At 48.4% G+C, this 22,861-nt stretch overlaps 1 protein-coding gene across 1 annotated transcript in view; it reads left to right on the forward strand.

The window, feature by feature from the left end:
• The first annotated feature begins 4,975 nt into the window (after positions 1-4,975).
• Positions 4,976-22,861, forward strand: part of SPRED2 (sprouty related EVH1 domain containing 2) — a 51,328-nt gene continuing 33,442 nt past the window's right edge. Inside the window, exon 1 of the mRNA XM_031599463.2 lies at positions 4,976-5,123. Coding sequence (XP_031455323.1) covers positions 5,077-5,123 — 47 coding nt within the window. The 5' untranslated portion in view covers positions 4,976-5,076. The remainder of the gene's footprint in view (positions 5,124-22,861) is intronic.

Raw genomic sequence — 22,861 nt, forward strand, 5'->3', positions numbered from 1 at the left:
GTTGGGCATTGGGACTCCGGCTCCAGCAGAGATTTTCTTGTCCTACATGACTCCTGGTGCTCCCAAGGCTGACTGGTGCTGCTGACACCTGGGCATCTCCTTGTGCCCTCATTTCTCCTGCTCTTCTTGTCCTTACCAAACACTGTGGGAGATACGAGTGACAATCAGCATATGACACCTTACGTGATGCTATGTACCGTTTATGACCACAGTGAGAAAATGCTGTATGATGAAATTTAAGGGCCAAAATCTGGATTGCAATCTCCCAGGCCTTTGATCAGCTTGCTCAAGTTTTGAAAGAGAGATTTCACGTTCATTACTTCCTTGGAACCAGAAGACCCAAGAGAAGACTCAAATCTCCTCAGAGCAGAAGCTGATTTATAAGCAGCTTTCCAAAGTCACCGCTATCCAGAGCACTTTGTGTGGCAATAAAGTAAACAGTGCAGCAACAATTTTGGTACAGAAAGCAGTCACTATATACTAGGGTATGCCCATATAGGGTATGGAAGGAACACATCTGGAAAGAGAGAAACAGCAAGGAGAGAAGCAGCAAGGAGAGAAAAATAAAGGAGGGGCCCAGATACTGCAATAGGTCTATTGAAGGCAAAACCAATGACAGCAGTGGGGCTGAACCAGGCAGCAATGGAGCCACGTGCCTCCCTCCTCCTGCACAAACCACCCCTCCGGCCATCCTTTGCAAAGCTGCAGCCAAACAATAATCACGTGGCAGAAGTACGTGCAGGAGGGGATGAAGTTCTCTCTTCCTAAACACAGCTTTCAGCACATCCATTTAAGTGTAAATGCTGGGGTTTATAGACTTCAAGAGAAAAACAGAATCAAAGGCAAATGGTTACCTGCCACTGACCTGGGAGATCACCTTTACAATCCCTGAAACATAAACCAAATTCTTCCCTGGATGGAAACAAAGCCTGCTTTCCACAATAGCTTCCATCTGCAGTTTTTCAGCAAATTCTGGATAATTCTTCTGCCACAACCCTTCAACTGAACGAACTTCAATTTGCACTTTTAGCACAAGCATATAACAGCAGGAAGAATGAAGGCAGCCCTTTGCTGGCTACTTTGGCACACCAGTGCCTTGGTTATTTCACTTTGCTGGCCCATGCTTTGAGTTGTTTTGCTTTGCTGGTCTGAAGCTCCCATCCTCTGCACTTGCAAATGCAGGCTTCGTTCATCACACCAGCAAGTGCTGCTGGAGATGTCACTGGCTGTAAGTGCAAGAGGTTGCAAGCAGCTCCTGCAAAAGGCAGCACCTAACAGACAACCAGGGAGCAGGGCTGTCCATCCCCATTCCATGTAGGCAGAGCTGGAATACATACCAAAGCACATGTGCCACCCCAAAAGACTTGTGTGGGGTGACTAATTACTTTTTCTCTTTAGAAGTGGGCAGGGAAGCATAATGTGTTCACGATTACAAGGACATAAAAGCAGCCTGTGATTATTTTTCATGGGAATTCTCGGGAGCGGCGATGCAGGTGTCTCAGAGGATAGCAGAACCAGGTACTGCTCTCTGTGGGATGCTGTGCTGCCTTCCCTGCCTCCTCACTGTGTGCTGTGGCCTTATCCCAACCAGAGTCATCCCATAGCAAGTGGAGCTCCCTAGGAACTTATCTCCTGGCCAATAACCTATGGAGGGTATCACCCTAGATGGGCCTGGGTGGGATGAACCCCCCACCAGAGCTGCTCAGGCACTCAGCCAGGACCTTCTAAGTTTGGCTATAGGAAAGCAACTTTCTCAAAGTCAGCCTTTGAAGAATCCAGGCGTAACGCAAATAATCCCCCAGGATGGAAAGAATAGATGAACACAGCTCCAGTGTCTTCCCCAGATCCACCCATTTCTGCGCTCTCTGAAGGCAGATCATTTGGCATCTGTTTGTTTGGCTCCCATGAGACTCTGGAAACAGCTGTAGCATAAACGCAGGAAGCTCCCAAGGGTGGAAAGGCATCTCGAGGGAAGGCAGCCCTCCCCTGGTGCCACCACAGCCCAACTTTAGGACTAACCCCAGGACTTCCAGCGCATCAATGGAGCAGTTGTGCACACTTGTCTCTAGATGTAAAGGGGCAGTGAAGAACTGAAAGCAAAGCTCTGCCCACCCTAGTAGTGCTGCTTTCTGAATTCACCGGGTCTATTTTGGGGTGTGGGAAGGAGGCTGAAGCACTGAACTCCAGATCAGAGCAGTTTCCTGCTATCTGCACCGCAAAGACAGCGTGTCATGTGCTCGAGAGATTAGAATTTGGGTTTTGTTATCATCCCCTTCTATCAAAAGGAAGTTATGCACACAAAGGAAACACCAAACCAGCATGAAAGGAGGGCTATAAATCATTTACTGCTGAATGCTAAGAGGACAACAGAGAACCCAGTAGGAAAGCAAGGGTTTTGAAAAGCCCCCTTTAACTCACAGTCACTAAATTTCAACAACCTTTGCTTTTATTTTGGGAGAGGCTGAAAGAGAGTGCATGGTTTAGGAACTCAGAAAGCAGTGGGTTTGTTTTTGAGGGTAAAGCAGTTTGGCAGTGAGGATCCCTTTCTGCTCACTCGTTTTGGTCTTGGTGTCCCTCAAAATAACCTCCTGGAAAGAGTGCAGTCATTGCAGATCATTTCTGCAGCTCTTACATTCTGAGCTGCTGCAACGGGAAAAAAAATGGGTGTAGATGCGGCACTCAAGGACATGGATAGTGGGCATGGTGGGGATGGGTTGGTGGTTGGACTAGATGATCTCAGAGGCCTTTTCTATGATTATTGTTGCCTTTAAAATACGACTGCTGCTCAGAAAAATGATCGGGTGAGGGGTAATCATCAGGAGGATGGTGTGATTCAGGGCTGCCAACTTCTACTCTTCCCTTATTCCAAGTCACAGAGTGAGTCAGTTGGAAAAGGCACTGAAATCATTTCGGTCACCAAGGTGCCAGTGCTCATATGGGGGCTCCTACACCAGCAGTATGGGAGTCTCCAGCCCAGAGGAGACACGTTGTCAAGGCAAGAATGTAGGAAGGCAATGGCAAGCCTGCATTCCAAGCTCTGCTATGCCAAATCCTAGTGCTTCTCACCCCAAATCAGTGTCAGCTGAAGGTTTAGCAGCCTGTGGGGAAGACTATTTTCTGCTCAAATGTCCTCACATCTAGTTCTTTGCAACAGCTAAAATATTGCCTTGCACAAGGAACTTCCCATTCAAACATAAAGTGCAGAATATTCACAGCATGCAAATCATTAGTCTTGAAGCTCTGCCACCAACGGCTAATTAACTGGAGGTGCTGTAATGATCACATCTCAGGGAAAGGCTGTATATGAGCAGTGCAATGAGCAGAAGTCTCCCCTCAGCGAACTGTTCCATTCAGAAAAAAGCAGTCATTCTGCAAATGCTGCTCAGAGGAACCAGTGTGGTAACCTGAACAATTGGAATACCATGCGATTCTCGCTCATACGAACAGCATATATGCAATCATAAGAGGGTTGCGAAGTGAGATGAATGGATCATTTAGCAGCACCCAAATTAGCATGTGAGTGAAAGCAGAGATCAAATGTGAGATCTCACAAATCCACAGGAAGTGACTCAAGAAATGAGATCGGGTAAACCTTCAGCTGCCGTGTCCTGGGAAAGGGTGGCTGCTCACCGCTGGGATGTGAAATTACACCCTAAGCACTGGGACCAGAATGCCAAGCTCCCAGCACCAACAGCAAGGCACACACCCTAGTCCTGCTCAGTGGGGCGTGCATTGCAGTGATCTTTTAGAGATGGGATTTTAGTGATGGGATTGTCCCCCCGCTGTGGCTCTGCGGGAGGCAGCAGCTACATGCCATGCTCACTGCTTCACACCTATCCATGTGATGCTGCAGCTGAACGCTGAGGTCTTGAGCATGGAGTTAATGAGGAAGTTGGGAGCCTGAGTAATCCCAGCATCATTCGGAGAGTAAAAAAAAAAAAGGCATGGAAACCCCCAGCCACAAAAACCTAACACGGTGAGGCCACCACAGCCATGGTCCTGGTCCCACCTCCGAAGGATGCACTGCTTCTCCTCAGGGTAAGCGCCCTCCAGGCCTTGGAGCTTGCAGGGGCTCTCACCTCCACCACGCTGCTGCCACGCAGTCCTTCCAGTTTTTCCAAGTTTTCACTTCTGTTCCTGAAAAGAGAATTGATGCCGTCCGAAAGCCGCGAGAGCAGCAGCAGACATCTTCCCAACGAGGCGGAGAGGCCGAGAGCGGGACAGACAGGTCTGCCGGGACTGCTGGGCGGCAGCACAATCACACATCACCCACAGACACCTTGGGCCTCATCGTGAGGCTACGGGCCTCGTCCCGCACCCACGGCGGGTTTTCCGCTCGCCCCGACGCCTTTCAGCCCACGCCAGCCAGGCTCACGCGGGTAAGGCCCCGCAACGACGGGTCGGCGCTCCATCGACCGCGATCGGGGCCGGGCTGCGGGAGCGGGGCGGGGCGGGGCGCGGGGGGCGAGGCGAGGGGAGCGGCCGCACCCCGCCGCCTGCGTTGCGCTGCGGGGCTCGGGGGGCCGGGCCGGGGCGGGCCGCGCCGCCGCGGGGGAGGCGCCAGCAGCGGCCGCGTCCCCTCCTTCCTCGCCGCCGCCGCGGCTCCCTCCCTCCCTCCTTCCCTCCCTCGGTCCGGCGCTGCCCTGCCCGCTGCCGCTCGGCAGCGCCGCCGCTTCCTGCCGGGCCCCCCCCCCCCCTTCTCCGCCGCCTCCCGCGGCGCCCCGCCATGGCGTGAGCGCGGCCATGGGGCTGGCCCGGCGCCGCCGCCTGCCCCCGGGCGCTGCGCCGCTCCCCCGGGCCCGAACCCCGCGCCGCCGCCGCCGCCGCCGCGCCCCCGCGGCGCCCTCCCCGCCGCCGCCGCCTCCCCCGGCCGCCGCCCGCCGCCCAGCGCGGCCGTAGCGCCGCCGGACCGCTCCCCCCGCCCCGCCCCGCCTCAGCCTCCCGCGCCGCCGCCGTCCGTCGGGCCCGGCCCGGCCCGGCGCGGCCGCCAGCCCCGGCCCCGCCGCGGCGCGGCCTCCCCCGCCATGTGAAGCGCAGGAAGATGCGGAGGCGCAGCCCGGCCGCCCGCGGCGAGGGATGAGCCGAGACGGGGAGAAGATGACCGAGGACGCCTACCCAGACGAGTGAGCGGGGGCGGCCGGGCGGGCTGGGGGGGGGGGCTCTCCGTGTGTGTATGTGTGTGTTCGGGGAGGGGGGGCCGCTCCGTCGCCCCGCTCGGGGATCCCCCCGGTACCCCCCCACCCGCGGACGGACGGACGGACGGACACACGGACACACGGACACGCGCGTGCGTGAGCGCGCGGCCGCCCGCCCGCACATCCGCCGCCATTTCGCGCTCCCCCCGGGCCGCGCTCATTTGCATACCGCATCTTCATTCATAAAAAAAAAAAAAAAAAAAGAGAGGAAAAAAAAATTAAAAAAAAAAAAAATTCCCTCACACCGCGACGTGTGTGTGGGTGAGGGGGGATCCAACCTCTTCCTTCTCCCTTCCCCCCCTCCAAAAAAAAAATCATATATTTTTTTTGTTGGCGGGGGGGGGGGGAAGGGGGATCGGCCTGCAGCGTGGGGGCGGCTGTGCCCCCAGGGCTCGGAATTTTTTGGTGGCTTTTTTTTTTTTTTCGGGGGGGGGGGGGGTGGTCGGAGCCCCGCCCCGGCCGCCGTTTTGTGAATAGGAGGCGGCCGTCACATGACGCCGCATTCATAAATCCGGTCACCGGCGGCGGCCGCCGCGCTCGGAGGGCCCCCCCCCAACCCCCCCTCACCCCGGTGCCCGCGTGTGCGGGGAGCGGCTCACGCAGACACCCGACCCCTCCGAAACGCCCCCACGCAAATAAATCGGCGGTGCGATGTGTGAAGGTTGCGGTGCAGAGCTGTGGGCTCGGACTCCGTGCGCTCTCATCCCCAGTTTTGCCTCGAGGGTTTTATGACAGCCGGGAAAAGGAAGGCACTGAGCGCAGTGCTGGGTGGGTGCCAGGTGCCGTGGAGGGGGGGTTTGGGGGCTGTGGGTGTGTGGGGCCGGCACACATAGCGTTGGGAACGGTAACTGGCCGGGGAAATGGCCTCTGCCTGCAACGTGTGTGTGAGGAGGAGTGGTGGTTGGGGCACCTTGTAGCAAAGAGTCTGTAAAGCAGCGTTTCTGCGTCGCTTCTGACATTGTGGTTATTTGGAAGTCAGCGCAGTTCTAACAGGAGAAGCTGGGTTTCTCCTGCTGCTGCTGCGGAGCAGGATGGGAGGTGTGCTGGGCTCGCTTCCAGCAGACCCTTCGGAGGGCTCACGGTTCCCTCTCCGATGGGGCGGCACAGAGGTGGCTATGTGCAAAGCTGGCGGCTGCCGAGGGATGTGGGCAGCGAGCACGGTGGGGATGGCTTGTTGGTTGGGCTAGATGATCTTAGCTAGATGGTCTTTTCCAACCTTAACGATTTTACGATTGCACCCCGCGCTCCAGGCCTGCGCTTGCCACCCCGTTGGTGGGTATTGGGGCAAAGGACGCTCTGCATTGCAAGTGGAGGCCGTGTCGGAGCTGCTGCCCTGATCCTGGTGCTGCTGTGTGTGCTCCCTCCAGGCCCTTCCTGCGCTGATGGATAGCACTGCTGCAGGTGACTCATGCGCCGTCCTTCCTGGCGGTGGTGGGTGATGTTTTTCAATCTACGTGGTGTTAGAAGAAGTAAGGACGGGCCTTCTCGATAAGTTTGCTCGGGCTGTAGGAACAACGGCAGCATCGCTTGCTATTTGCCCCAGATATCTGGCTTTGATTTGCATAGCTCTTCTCGTTGCACCGAGTGCACTGTGAACAAATGTTAACAGGCAGATTGCAGACAAAGCGCTGCAGCCAGCGTGTGTTTAAAATCAGTGCGTTGTCTTTTTTCCCCGTCGTTGGCTTTTTTCATTTTGCTTGGGGAGCTTTTCTCCCATATTTAGAGTGTTTGAACCATTTGATGAAACCAAAGAGGAGAGGGATGAGGCTCCGGCTGCCCAGGCTCCTTCATGACTGCACCATTTCCGATCGATACCCGGAGGTCGATTTGTCATTGCTGGAGGATGCCTCGTTCTGCCCCCCAGGCTGCGTGCTGCTAGGGACCGGGCGGTCGGCCGGCGTGTGGCGGCTGTATTTCTGGCTGCGAGTGGGAGGATTCAGCTGAATCGGAAGGCATAAAATGATTCAGTTACGCCCGAAGGCGGCCGCGGCACATCATTACGATGCAGGCTTCCAAGAAAGTCACAGGAAGTAATTAAATGGAAAAGGTCAGAGAATGAGGAAGTGTCGCTCCGCGGCGTTTCGGGATGGAGCTGGGAGCCCTGTGCTGGAGCTGGGGTGGGAGCTGGAGGCATGGCTGTGGCAGTGAGCTTCTTCCTTCCAGCAAAGGGCATAGAGCTGAGCTTCTCCCCAGATCCCACCTCCTTCCATGGCTGCTCCAAGCACTCACCCTGCCGACGTAGTAGTTTGCCCTTTACACTGAATTTTTTATTTTTTTTCCCCCATTTTGCCCATTACTACTGATTTTTTCACTGTCATAAGCTGTCCATTCAGCTAGCTGTGTTTTTTTTCCTTTTCTTTCAAGCTTGAGCCAGGGAGAAAGGCATGGGACATACTTTGTGTCATGACATTATTGCTCGCAAATAGGACAGGAAATGAAGGGTTGCCAAAATATAACTGTTTATTTCTTGGCCTGAAAACATGGCTGTTTAAAATACTACATGTAAGTAGCTGCTTTGTTCGGTTACTTGGAGAACTTGCTGTTTCTAAGGGAATAATAGGTCTGTCGGATGGAAAAAGGGAAAGAAAAAAAAAAAAAGAGCAACCCTTTCTGCTTCTGTCTTGGAAACAAGTTGAAAAGCAGCTGTAGATAGATTTCAGTGAGGGTTTAGTTGGTTCACGTGGAGAGAGACCTGGGGAAGAGGATTGCGCTTTAGCCCAAACCCTCAGAAAACCCCAGTCGTGTTTCTGGCTCAGGGAAACCTAAAAAACTCACCTTTGGGCCAGAAAGTGGGTTTTTCAGCCAGAAGCAGTGGGTGATGGATGGTGTCTGCCCGTGGCATGGATGCAGCCGGGAGCTGCTTCAACCTGTTTCTGCATCGCGTTGTAATCTCAATCTGGCACACCCTCTAGCGTGGGTTAAAAGGTGGCTTTATCTACCCGCTTAATTAAATCCCGAGGCTGCAAACAAAAGCACATTGCGCAGCGGAGGCTCTTCCTTAACGTGGACTTGCTTGGCTGGTAGCTGGCTTGAAACCACAAAATTGTTTCCTTGGGGCCACCAAACCGCAGGGAGATGGCGGTGGTTGTCATTCTTCAGGACCAGGGTGGAAGGCAGGAGCTTGGGAATGAGATGCAACGTCAGCACTGGCTCAGTCCCTCCATCGCATACATGCTGGAATGCTTGAAGAATTGATCAATGTAATTCCCTTTCCTCCAGCAGAATTAGAACAAACGGTCCTCTGGAGATGCTGAACCTGAGAGAGATACACTTGTCAATCTCTGGTTATCATTGTGGTTCTGTGCAGGGTGCTGGATCCCAAAAGAAGTGTCCCTGCTGCTGAATTCCACCTGTTGGATGGCTTCATTGGGGTTCTGCAGAAGTCCAGGTGCTGTGGCTCGCTGGCTGAGGTGCACCATGCACATTCCCAGCTGCTGTGAAACCAGCTTTGGTTGCAGGAATTTTTCCTTTCACCGAGTCCATTGAAAAATGTGCTTCGTTTTCTTTCTTCCTCTTTTCTCCAGCTTTCTTAACACTAGAAGATGATCATTCTCGTGAGAGATGCTCAGGGGAAGAGAGGACAGAGATGAGTAAAATCATAAGTACAGATCTAGATACTGCACTGATGATACATGCCTTCTTCAGTATGCAGAGTGTTTGGTTTTTTGGAGGACTTAATGCTCCTGAAGAAGCATGGAAATGAAAATAAAAGTAGCTGGATGGTTTGTAGTATGAGGGTACAACTACCTTGCTTCTGCCTGTGTGCAGTTGCAGGAGGCTCTCTGATGTGTCGGTTGTCAATGGAAGGAGCACAGAACTCATTATGGATGGGATCAGCATGTTGGTACCTGTGTGCATCACATCTGTGCTCCGTGCCTCTTCTCTTTAAGTCAAACAAGCAGCTGAAGCGCAGTGCTGGCTGCCTTGCACAACAGAAGTAGGTGCTTCCCCTTAAAAGCAAGCTGTGTTTTATCAAAAACAGTATTACAAAGCTTGCTTTCAGGGCTTCAAAGATATGTGTGCCAAAAGCCAGCAGGTTCTACCTGTTGCAGGAGGTTTCGGGGAGATTTTTCCCAAATTATTATTTTTGTCTCAAGTCTCCTTGTTCTTAGGCTCTTTGAATAACTTTCTTTGACTTTCTTCACTTGCAACTCACACTTCAAGGACTGTTTTGGTTTTATTTCCCCCCCTCTTTGTTCTCAACTCCTACGTGTGCTGTAATCAGAGGAGAGATCTTGAGGCTGTCAGCTGAGCCCAATAGCTGATGGCTATTCCATCAAGGAAGGAAATTTCTTCCTACTAGCAAATGTGGGGAGGAGGAGTTGCAGAACTCCATAGCAAAGCTCTTTTTTCATGTGTGTGTATTAAACATCCTTCCAAAAGTAATGGTAGGACTTGCTACTGCGTACATCTCCCTAGGAACAGAATTGTGTTTCTTGCAGGTAGCAAGTACTTTTTCCCCTTTTTTTTTTTTTTTTTTAACAAGAAGGTCACTCTCATCTCTCTTCTGCTAATCTGTGGGAAGCATGCATTGATATCTCTGAGAGATGTGCTGTAAAACCCGATGGTGTTTTCTGATGTAGTCCATGGGGAAGAAAGGGCCATGGTGCAAATTGTGCTTGTAAGGGCCCATGCTGCTCTGTGGGGACACATGCATGTTGTGCACATGTGCTCAGATCCCAAGGAAATCCAAAATGCTTAGGCTTTAATTGTGCTGTGCATCTGTCCTGTATGGCTACCTTTTGCAGTCCCTAGCCATTCATGCTTTTATCTATTTGTTAACTCACTTGCTGGTGGAGGAAGGTTGTTTGGGAGGACAAAGAAATCTATCATGTCTGCTCATACATATCATTTTAGGAGAAGTTTCCCTCAGCATGCCGTGAGATGTATGGGCAGTGCTGGCAGCTGGGATGCCTGCTGTGGGTCCCTGCAGTGAGAGATGCTCCCCAAAACCACCCATCCCTGTCCTGTACTGGACACAAGCCAGGGGTTCAGCTCAACCTCCTGCTGTATTTCTTCTGCCGACATGCCTCGACACTCCCACCTGGCTTCTAAGTTCTCATAAAGCCAGCTGGCTGCTTACGTGGCTCTGGAGTAGAAAGGTATGCCCCCAAGCTGATAGACATAAATGTGTATGTGTGCTTGGGCCCCTTGTTTGCAGATCTGTGCAGGAGTGTGCTATGGGGCCAAGGAAGGAACAACTTATCCAGCTGTGGACATGGAAGGTGCTTTTGTATTTTCCTCAAGTCAAGGGGATGCAGTAAGGAGTTACTGGAAGATGCAAGCGAGGTTGAGGAGTAAACTCAGCTGCTGCCGCAGGGCTTCTGCATCTGGCATTGCAAGTTGTTTACAAACAGTCTGGTTCTTCAAAATTACATGGAGATCTGAGAGAATCAACGGGGCTTCTCCAAAGCATGCTTGGAGTTTATTTCAGCTGTTTACTTCAATTTTGTTCACAGAACCACAGAAAGGTTGAAGTAGGAAGGCACCTCTGGGTCAATCAGGCCCAGCCCTGCTCCAGCAGAGCCACCTAGAGCAGGGTGTCCAGGGCTGTGCCCAGAGCCATGTCCAGGCAGCTGCCGAAGTTCTCCGAGGATGAGACCCCACGGCCTGCTGTGTGCCTGGCTCTGTTCTCTTTGTACACAGGTCAGTGAATCTCCTTGAGGCCTTCTTCAGGCCGCTCATCTCTCTCAGCCTCTGCTCACAGGAGATGTGCTCTCCTTGCTCATCTTAGTGGCTATCTGTTGGGCTCACTGGTTTGTCCATGTTCCTTGTACTGGGGGGCCCACGAGTGGCCATCAGACTTTGGTTCAGTCCTGTAACACAATTTCCTTTGACATATAGGCCTTTGCATCTCCCCACTGTTCATCCACATCACCTGGATAGGGCCCACAGATGGAAGTCCAGCATCTGGATGAGAGTCTAAACCCTCAGAGCATTTCAGTGCCATGGTTCCTCGCCATATCAGAGAGCCAGGGAGCAGTGAGTGTGTTCCTTGTATACATCATCACCACTGAGCTCAGGTTGAATTCGCCATGCTCCAAACTGTGCCTGTAGCAGGAGAAACCTCAGACAACTGGATACGATGGGAAGATGCTGTGACCTTGTAAAATATGCCAGATTTCCTCTGGTGGGGAAAAGAGCCAGGTCCAGCATCCCTGTCAGACAGCAGTGCATATCCCTTGTGTTTCAGAGCTGGTAGGCTTGGCCTTTTTAAAGCACAGGTATAAATTACATTACATAAAACCACTGATACTTCAGTGATGTGTGTTGGGTTTTGTTGTGCTGTGTTTTTTGCTGTTTTTTAACATCGATGAAATTACAGCAAAAACTATCACTGAAGGTTTCTGGTGCTGCCAACATAATTCATTCTTAGCTGCTAGTTGGCATGGAAGGTGTTAGGTTGGTTGCAGCCAGTCCTTGCTGTATGTCTTGCTGCTGGATGTGTTCAGTTGAGTGGCTCTGCAGACAGAAAGGTTACTGAGCTGGAGGGAGTGCTGAAATAGAGCAATCCCAGTGTTTGCACTGCCTCAAAGACCTGCTGCTTTTAGAAAGATATTTGGTGTTCAGTTGACGTAGGAAGAAAACCTAGTGCCAAGCTTGCTTTCTGTGGTTAAAATCTTTAATAAAAGGCTGCAGGATCATTAACAACTAAAGCTGCTTAAGAGAAAAAACTCCTGCTTCCCGCCCCCCCCCCCCCCATTTATTTTTCTGTAACAATTTAGTATTTGGGGATGTAATACAGTGTAAGAGTTCAAATGTTAAATGGCTGGAAGCTTATTAAAAAATATTGAAGATGAGCTTTTTTCGCTTGTTGTCTGAAGGAAGCAGTGTAGAAAGCTCAAATAGCTTGATATGAAAATCTAATAAAGGAGGGAAAGAAAGGAATCTAAATTCATTTTAAAGGTGTGCTTAAAAAAATAAAAAAGTACTAAAAGTTCTGCAGACAAGGATGACATGCAGACTTTTCCAGGAGAACCGTGGCAATAGGAGCTGCCCCTCTTCCCTTGCTCCCATGGCTGGGGGAGCTCAGGGTGACGGTGAGACCCCTACATCCCCTGTGCTCTGGGGGCCTCTGGGTGGGGGCTGGGGGGAGGCAGGCCTGGGAGGAGCCGGAGGCGTGTGCAGAGCAGGAAGTTCTAGAAATACCCTCTGTAAACACTGCATCCTGCAGGAAGGCTGCCCGAGCCCAAATAAACCGTTTCCCCCTCTCTTTCTACATATGCACAAACTCTACAGCTTCAGGGGAGCCTGTCGGATTGGTGATGTGTCTCTTTATAGGGAGCCTCGGCCAAGTTAGGGGATAAAACTTCCCGGGTCAGCAGGCTTGTTCATCACGATGAGTTCCCATTTTTGGTTAAAATGCTTGAAAACACAGCAGTGCATGACTTGGAGCAGAAGCAGGCAGGGGGAGGTGGGCACTTTGTCCACTTGATTTGATGCAGGCGTACAGAGGGTTCTTCCCCACCTTAATGGTGTGTGTGTGTGTGTGTGTGCGTGCACGCGCAGAAATGGCTGACAAGCAGGAGGGAAAGGGGGGGCAGAGCAGAAAGAGCCTCTTTTGCTGCTTGGGATTGAACTGCAGAAGGGTTTGTAGCTTGCTGGGACTGTCCTGGCGCAATGCTGTGCTAGGCAATGCTAAAATACCTGCAGCTGCAGCACGGTGGGTTCTACTGAACTTCTGTGTTTGCACACTAAGAATACTCTTGCTTTTCTCCTGATTTTTGATGCTAGGTCCTACAAATGCTTGTGTACCCAGAGGCTGAGATGTGGCTGAGGTCTTCCATCCAGCTTTGGGGTAGGTTGCTATAGTGCACAGCTTCAAAATCACAGCTCATGAATGAAAAAAAAAAAGCAACAAAAAAAGACTGCTTAAAAAGTCTGCTACCACCCTTTCATTCAGCTTCATTCTGCAGGCAGATCTTTAAAGAAGGTCACCAAAGTAAATCTCCAGAGAGGGCAGAAAAGACCCTTTTCTACCTCAAGCTCCCATAAGCGACAAAAAAGGCTGTTCCCCAAAATCAACAGCCATGTGAATTATTCCAGAAATGCTGTACAGGCAGCTTAAAGATATTTAAATTGAAGCATAAAAAGCTCTGAGTGACACATCCTATTTAGTAGGAAATATTTCTACTGACTGTTGCTGGTAAGGCTTTTTTTTTTCTTCTCCTTCTGTGCTCTATCTCTAAGGAAGTGTGGGCTACTTTTATCGGAGTATTGGTGGAATAGCTTCCCCAACCTTTCATAAGGTCGGATAAAAAAACAAACACTCCTCCTCATGGGAAGGAAGGGATGGGGAAAGAAGGGTGTTTTGTGTACACTTTCCCATTCATATTTTAAAAGGTAAATATATAAACTTCTGGAGCCAGAGCCGCCTAGCTTATGCAATTGTAGGAGCTGAGAACGAGAAGCTTAATTGCTTTCTCAGTGCTGACTTAAAGTGGAAAAGGAGTGAGTGCTTGCTGCTCTGCTGCTGCTTTGGTAGACAAAATGTGCATCAAGGTCTCTGGTGACTTCAGTGATATGGTGACTGAGTGCTGACTGCAAACATACGTAGGGTTTGCATGTTGATTGGGCGGAGGTGACGCAGTGAACTTTGTGTTCCTGTGCTTAAATTTTGAGATTTCAATGAAACACACCTTCTGTGGAGGCTTTGTCTTAAGAAAAAAACAGTTAAATGTTGTTAGACCGTTTCCTTCTTTTGCTTCCTCTCTGCTGCAGGAATAAGTGGAATAATTTTTCATGAGACTGTCTGCAAGGTTGTGATTCTGCCTTTCCAAAAACGCTTGACCACAAGCCAAACAGCTAGATCCAGCACTTCCACGTGGATGTATTTGGTAAAAAAAGAGTTGGTCTGATTTATTGCTCAGGGTACAAGTGGTTGAGGTGGGACTAGAAATTAGTCTCTACATTCACACCTTCTCCAGATGGTTCTCCTCCACTCACGGTAAGCCCTGGTTACCTTTTTGTGCTGCAGATATTTAAAGCAGTCAGGTCTTTTTGCCCAACTCTCCTAACCTTGGGCAGTGTGTCTTCCACAGTTCCCTTCTTTTTATGAGAAGGGAAATGCCTAAAAACCAATAATGTCCAAGCAACCATGGAACTGGCGACAAACAAACCCAAATTAATGGCCGTAGCACAGGATAGCTGCCTCCTCTCTGGAGAACACTTTTGCAGCTGCAGCAACTGCTTTTACCCTGTACACGAAAGAGAGAAAAGCATCGGCATCATCCTTGGGCTTGGTGTGTTTTGTCTCTGATGGGATTCTGAAGTCATTTCCTTGCACACGTGCCACTGGGCAGGTCTGTGTGTCCGCTCCAGAGCAGTTCATGTCCGGCCAGGAGGGCTGCTGTGACAGAGGCTTTCAGGGGGAGGTGAGCAGGGCTTCCTCAGGGGTGTTTCTGTCTCCTCTTGACTTGAGAAACCCAATTCCCATCAACCCAGTGCATGATCAAAGGACATGTTTTGCCAACATGCTTCTATGTCAATAAACAGCGCAAATGGCCTCTTCCTAATGTGGCATATTAGAACTCAGTAGGGCATAGGATTGTCTTTGAACACCATGAAGTGTTATCTGGAGTTGTTCCTTGTCCAAATGCATTGCCCTTTCTCTCGCCATGTAGCTGTGCTGTGTGCATCTGCAGAAGGACGACCCTTCCCCTCTAAGCTGCCACGGAAGATCTTGGCTGCTCCAGCATGGGGAGCCTGGATCTGCTCTCTGATCTGCCATCTATGGAACAGTTGGAAATAATGTGCAGCATACGCTGTGTGTCTCAGTGAAAGCCACAAAGGCTCTTTCAATGGACTTGCATGGATCCAGCTGAAAATGCTGCTGGTGTTTGCGAGGAACATGTCTGTGCCTGGAAGAGGTTGTCTCTTCGGATGATTAACTTTGTCTGGCCTTCAGCTGTGTGCTCTGAACCGAGCGTCAAAGAGAGATCCTTCACGTCTTTTCTCATCTTCTTATGGAAGTGACAGCACAAATATTAGGATGCCCTAAAAAAAAAAAAATGATGAATAGCTCCCAGCGTTGCTTTTTCGTAGTCAGTACTGGATCATTTTGGAGTGTGTATGGAAACAGGCATCTGTGTGTAACGAGGCTGGTGGGGAGAGAGAGATTTGTTGACATAATTGCTGATGGGTCAGCAGAAAAAATACTACTGTACTGATTTATTCCAGCTTGTGGTTTTACAAACTGCCATGACGTGAACTTGGGCCAGTCAGGTCAACCTTTGCTTGAAGGGCCATGGGCAGGTGGTGACTGTTTTCTTGGAGCAGTGGAAGTGAAGTGATTCAGCCTAGTGGTGTGCTGTTTTCTGGCTTCTGGTGGCACATGGATTCCAGGCAGGACAGCAGGGATGTGCTATTGATTCTAATCCCAAGCGCACATGTGTACACTTGGTTATGTAAAGGAGTCCTGTGCTGTACACAGCCTTAAGCAGATAGCTGAGAATGGGTGACTGAGACGTGAAGGCTGGCTGGGGCTGGCGAGGAAATGCACAGGGCGTGGAGTCCGTGGTGCTAAGAAAACAGTACAGCGAACAATGCCTCACAAAATTCTGGACAGAAAATATATCTAGAAGTCTAACAGCCTTTTGTGGAGGAAGTGTCACGCAGGTTCCAGGAAAGTCCTTCTGATGGGTTGCACTTTGCTTGGGTGGTGAGGAGGCAGGAAACCAGGCAGGGTTTTCCTTGGGTGGCTCCAGTGGGCATGTAAGGAACCTGAAAGCTGAAGCTGAAGGGACTGTACCCGTTCACAGCAATATTTTATGTTTAACTGTCACTGAAAACTGTAGATTTTAAAATTTGCGAATAGAAATACCGAAAGGTTAAAATCCTGCCTTTGTATATTCATTTAATTTTGGAACATCTTGAATGCAGGAACTTTTCTGCAGGAATGTGGCTTTGTCATTCATGATCTAATTGAAATGCTAAACACTGACCTCTTTTGTGCTGAAGGAAAATATTTGCTGCTATATGTGGTAACTTCCCATTGCAGGTTAGCCTTGATTTTGTCAGCTTGGCTTGTTGCAAAGGTCAGAAGGTGGTTACCGTCTTCCCTCTGATCAAACACAGACAGACAAGCATGGAAAAAGTCTCTTCTAGGTTGGGCTTTGTGGCTGTTTGTACAAAAGCATGTGCCAGCCTGGCATGGGGTTTCGATAGCTCAAGTATGGGCTTTGCATTGAGTTTCTTTGGTGTGTCAGTGCCTGATTTTCCATGTGTCACTTCACTAGCATAGGTGCCTGGACTCTAAACAGGTCCTTGTTGGACTACAGCTATATGGCTTTGATTTTTCTCGTTATCATCTCTTACACAGCACAAACAGGGACATGAAATCGTTTGCTTTGCTGTGGGCACAGCAGACATACATCGTCATAACCGGGATGGATTTGGTAGCTTCAAGCGTCATTGCACGGTGCAGTGATTTTGCATTACGTTGTCTATGGCTGTGGCTCTGATTTTGTGAATGCTTTTTGCCATTTGGTGCTTCTCTGTGTTACAGATGCATAAGTTAATCCGCCCATGTCGTGCGTCGGGACCGGATTGTGGCAGGGTGGATTTTCATTTTATTTTTATTTTTTAGGCAATGTGCTGAACACATTCCTCCTCTCAGCTAAAATTAAACCTTCTCCCCACCCCAAACAACTCTCCCACCCATGGGCTTCTACCATGCAAGGCATGAGAGACATGCAGAGCACACCGTAGGTTGGCACAGTGTTTCAATTAACCATTGAATGTTTCAGCCTGGTGCATGTGCTAATTAAGCTTGAAGAGATAGCTTGCTCCAAGGTGAATAGAAAGCTTGCCCTAACAAGCACTGGGATGCCAACCCCAACATTACTCTGTATCAAAGGAAAAGCTTAACTTTAGCCTTACAAATTAGCATAGATACTCAGCACTGGGACTCTGGGCAAGAGAGTGAAGACCCCGAAACCTGAAGGTTTGATAAAATGGTGGATGTGAATTCCTTTCTCAAATTGTTAAAGGGCCAGCCTGTGAAGGAGAACATTCCCTTATCTCCTTCTCGCCAGCTGGAGCTCCTGCCCGATCCTGCCTGCTGCTTGCTTGCCAGAAGATCACGAGGAAGTTCTAGGAGTGAGATTTTTGGGATAGTCCGTGTACCATCCTCCATACTTGCAGCAGCTGCTCATTGCAGGCGTGATGGACATTGGGGATCCCTGGCAGCAGAGCTCAGCCTCTGTGATTGCTGCCTTAGCTAGGTGGAGAGTCTGCAAGCTGAAGGTGTCGTGGATGTTTTCAAAGCCAGTTGATCTTTGTGTGCAGTCTTGGACACCACGATATAAGGATGTGAGACTAATAGAGAGCATCCTGAGGAGAGCTGTGAAGATGGCAAAGGGGCTGGAGAGCAAGGGGAGAGACTAAGGCCCATGGGTTTGCTCATCCCAGAGCAGAGGAAGTGGAGGAACCACCAAAGCTTGGAAGGCTGCACTGGAGACAGCATGTTGCTCTGCTGTCAGAGTGTACCCAAGGTTTTATTGTGTGTGTTGTTGTTTCTCCATGCTATTTTTATGTGATCTGAATAAACGGTTTTAAAGAGCCAAATTGTGACTTCTGAAAGTGTTTGTTGCTTCTTGGCAGATGATGGAGGAAAAATAGACACTCTGGCATACACTTCATGAACTGCCATAATGGCAGGAGTCTAGGTTGGGTGTTTTTGTGAAAATGTTGTCTAGTTTGTGTTGGAAGCTTGTTCCTTTGTAGCTAGAGCAAAGGGGTGAAGCCAGAATATCCAGGTGTCACTTCAGTGTTAAAACATCTTGCAGAGTAACAGGGTTGAAGGGTGCACTCATAGGATGTGACTTCATTCTTACTTCCAAGCCCGGTTTTCAATTAATCAGACATAGCACGAACCTGGCTGGTTCTCAGGGTGACTGGAAGCAACATTGGGCCTGGGTGCAGACTGCAGCAGCCTTGGTCAGCACAGCAGATGAGGTGCTCATGACCACCTCACATCCTTCATTAGCCAGAGAATGACAGCTTCTTGATAGCTGCTTCCTAGAAGCCAATGCTCAAGGGCTCTGTCTGTGTCTATTATTATTATTCCTGTTTCTGCCTCTAATTGATTTGTGTAATTACCAACGCTGTCAGTCAGTGCAGAGAGTTACAGGGCGATGTAAAACATTGCTGCTTGTGTGCGTGAAGCTCTGCTAACATGCATGGGAGACAAAAATAATTTAAAAAAAAAGAATAAATTAACAACTGGTCTACTTGGACATGCAGCATTAAGGCAGAATTTTAATTAAAATAATCACTTGAAAAGGAAAAGTGAATTAGTGTAAGGCAGGTAGCCATAGCTAGCCCAGCTAGCTTGTGTGTGCTTCTGTGAGCAGACCATTGCTTTACCCTTGCTGTCAGGGAGTGCGTTGATATCCTCTACATCATTGTAGTGGCACCAGTGTTTTTCTGGTCAAGAATAATGTGGGTTAACTGGATTGGAAAATAATTTTGGAAGTGTACCCAATGGATCTTTGTTTTTCTATGTGATTTTTACTGCAGTTTAATCAACAGCACTGTCATTGCTATCACTTGGTGCCACGTTTGATACAGGTAAATAGAAAACATCCAGTTCTGTGTGTTCTGTATGTTGGACAAGTAAAAAACACTTAGTATTTGATAAAATGTGTAGTGATATCTATACCAATGTTCCATGAGTCAAGATACAGGTAGCATCTCGTTCTTCATTGCCATCGTGGAAGAGGTAAAACTCTAAGTGGAAAGTTGAGTTGATAGTGCTGCACTTATTTTCTTTTTAAAATATAGATCATTTTAGCCCACAGTGGCATCCCTTAACACCCCTAAACTAGTGTGGAAATCTAATTATATTTCTTAAGCAGTGAATGTCCTAGTTCAAAGTGATTACTTGGAGCAGACGTAAATAATTAGTCTATATGCAGCATTAAATATAGCACAGAGGGATAAATATTTAAGCAAACTCTTTTGGAGTTTGAGTTGCATTTCATCAGTGGCTTGGGGATTCTGCAGGTAGGTCTCAGCTTCATTCAGCTTTTAGGATAGCAATTCAGTATGTGTCTGGTTGTAATGAGAGCTGTCCAGACAAGGAGGTAGAGAAGTTGTTTCAAAGAATACTTGGATGAGGAAGAATTTATGTGGTGTCTTCTTCCCCTTCTCTGCTCACTGCCTTAGGGGAAAGCAGCAGACCCTGAGCAGCTCTGTATCTCAGCCCAACACAAGAACAGTCCTTGAAGGGACTGTAATTCAAAGTAGTGGTAGCTTCATTTTCTTTTAAACAAAAGGCAGGAGAGTCCAAAGCAGCTTTTCTTTACAGGGTTGTTGTTTTGGTTTTTTTTTGTTTGTTTGTTTGTTTTTTGTTTTGGTTTGGTTTTTTGTGTGTGACAAAACCCTTCGTTTCCCACAAGTATTGCCTTAATTGGGTACTGTAGTGGATATACTGAGGTGTATCTAGAGCACCTTTGTCCAGTGGTTTATTGGTAACACCTACAGAACACCATGCATACAGTGACAGCCATTTCAGTGCCTTGAAATGACTTTAAATGAGGTAAAAACCAAAAAACAATGTTGGCTAGCATAACGTGCAGGATGGCCTCCCTGGGCTGACAGCTCTGGGGACCTGGGTGAGGAAACTCTTTGCAGCTGCTTTTGTACAAAGAATGGTGTGACCTGCAGATGGAGGCTTCTGCCAGTATCTTGAGCTTCAGAAAAACAAATATTCACTCAAAATAACGTAAAAAAAATAAACTTCCACTTCTTCCTGTTTTTATAGTTTGCTTGTTTCCTCAGTGTCATGGTTTTGTCTCCAGTACTGTAGATTATTAATCTTCAGAGGATCAGGACCTTCATAGAAGTATTTCCTGTACATGTTTATCTGTCTTTTTAACAAATTAGTATCTACTAGTTCTATTCTGAATTTTCCTGCAAATAATAGGAAGCTCTCCCTCAATAATAAGGCTTTTTGCTAGAAAAATGTCTAGGTGAATCATTGCCAGGGGTTAAAGTACCTTTTGTATGACTGAGTCAATGGCATCCTTTAGGACATCTGCAAGTAGCCCCACATTCCAGAGGTCAATGTCTTTGTGTTGGTTTTGGCAAAGCATTGTTTCAGCTACGCTTCATTTCTTTGGTTGTGAGTGCATCTGGAAGTCTCCTCTCCAAGTGTCACCTGGAATGCTGGAAAAGGGATGCTGCAATGTCTAGAGCCACGCATTTCCACCCGACCTGCTAGCAGGAAGAAGTGTGCAAGGCAGGCATTGGCTGTTAGTCAACAGAGGAGTCCCCATTTTGTGCATCCAACCATTGTATTCACTTGCTACAATGGGATGCAGGAAATCTTTGAAGCTAGTACAGTACTAACTTTGTTACTTGTAGCTGAACTCATCTTAGTTTTTAATTACATGTATTAAGTATGTTTACTTAAATACATTCTTCCTAGAATGAAAGCATGTGGTAGATGAGGACTCAGCTCCCATGTTCTCAACAGAGTCACTGCGGTTCAAGTACAGGCTGAACAGGCTGAAGCAAGGATGTGGTTTTCTTCCTTCCACCCTGGAATCAATGGTGTGACCGTCCTGGGTGACTGCTTGCCTGCTGGAATTGACGTGCGGAGAGATGAGTCGCAGTTCTGAATTAACTAAGCTGTGCAGTGACTTATGGCTGAAGTGGAAATGACCTTGAGGAGTGTGGCTGCTTCGAAGCACAGTTGCCCATCCTCAAACCAAAGCTCTTCCTTCCTAAATTTTCTCATGTTCCAAGCACTTAGTGTGAATAACTTAAATCCTCAACAAGCGACTCAGGTGCTCATAATATAGTTCAATGAAACTGCCTTCAGCAGAAGGAAAACAGAGTTCTTAAGTGGTGCATCGAAGGGTGAGCTTGCATCTTTTGGGGTGGCTCGTCAATTTTGTGTCCTTGGTAAACTGGAATTAAAACCCTAGTTAAATCTGAGTTGAAGAGAGGAAAAAATAAGTTGTGGTGGAGTCAGATAAACGCTTGTGGTTCCATTATCATCTGCTGCACACACGTCGAGTGGCTGTAACACAGCTTGAGAAACTGAAAAACAAGTGGGAACTTGGAAAGAAAAAAATCAGATTGTGTCTTCGCCCTCCCTTCCTTACTTGCATAGTTTACTGGGGGGTCAGCAGAGTATTTGCCCGAAGATTAGAGGTAAATACCTTTTTATTAAGGTTTTCAACAGGAAGCTCGTGTTGCTTTTCTCCACTGTTCTCTTGTTTTGTTTTGATGTTGTTAGACTTCTGAGGGTTCAGCATGCTTAGAGGTGCAGCTTGTTGACTAGACTGGCATAAGCTGTTAGTTGTTGTTTCCAAAGCGTACTATATTTCAGTGCTCTGTAGGGCACTGGTCATCTGGTATTCACCACTAAACCCAGGAGATGGAGACTGCAGCCCCCAGCTGATACTCACTGCACTCCAAATACTGAAGCTTCTCCATCATCTGCTCTGCTGGAAGACTACTGGAGACTTCAGTCAGCTTCAGCTATGTCAAGGAACTCCTGAAGACTTATCCAGATCTTCCTTGTGAAAGAAATTAGCATGAAAATAGGAAGGTGCAGCATGTTGGACAACTCATCCTTATCCCTCAGAATGGCAGACGATTACACTGAGGCAGTCTTGTCTGATGTCTTATCCTGCTGTACGTCAGCAATGTGTTTCTCACGTATGATGTTTTCTGCTGGCACTCCCCACCACTGCATCTCACAGCATTGAAAGCAGCTGCCCGTTAAAACACCCTGTTGGAAGTACTAAGCTGTTACATAGGACCCAAAATGGGGCTGTGCTGAGGACAGCAGTGGAAGGCAGGCACACCACTTGAGGAAACGTTTGTTTTTTTCAAGCACATTTTGCTTTGCAAGGGAAGCAAAGGCAGAAATGTGAACAGGAAAGCAAACTGCGGTGAGAGCAAAGTAGAAGTTAAGAGATGCATGGAGTTGGCTGGAGGAAATCGAAAGAATTGGTGAAAAACTGCTGGCTGCTCTAGGACATAAAGCCATCAGAAAGGTTACAGATAGTTAATGGTAGACATAGCAGTCCTAAATTAGCAATAAAATAGTTCCTGTGCTGCTAAAAGTCAAGGCAGAATTGTGTCAGACATCTTCTCCTAACTCTATAAAGCATCAGCTTGCTCTTGGGAGCACTGAGAAGAGTTGGCTGTTGAGCTCTGCTGCCTGTTCAGCCTGTGAGATGTCAGCCCTGGTACAAGAAAAACATAAATTCAGACACAAACCGTGGATGTAAAAAGGATATTGCTCCTGAACTAAGTTTTTTGTTTGTTTGTTTGGGGGCTTTTTTTTTTTTTTTTTGCACTTAGAGGAGGAAGATTTGGGGTTTTACTAGCAATTCTCAAGAAAGTTAGGATTTGCAGAAAAGAAGAGTTGGCATTGCAAGTTGTAAATTGTGTTTCAACCAATCTGAATAGAGAACTTCCTTGGTTTGTACAGGGTGAAGCAGAAATGCAGCTTCTGTATTGCCATGCCTAAGTAGCATCTCCCTGTTTTATGAATGTGGGTGCAGTGATCCGATGCTGAAGGGATGCGTGTAGTCCTCCAGCTTAAATGCTGCAGTCTTTTTGTAGGTTTGTTGCAGTAGTTGGGATGTGTTTGCATTAGGAAAGTATCGTGTCTGGTGATACTTAATATTTGTGTGAACTCT

The sequence above is a fragment of the Phasianus colchicus genome, chromosome 2 (genome assembly GCF_987193195.1).
Source record: "Phasianus colchicus chromosome 2, bPhaCol1.hap1.1, whole genome shotgun sequence".
NCBI lineage: Eukaryota > Metazoa > Chordata > Aves > Galliformes > Phasianidae > Phasianus > Phasianus colchicus.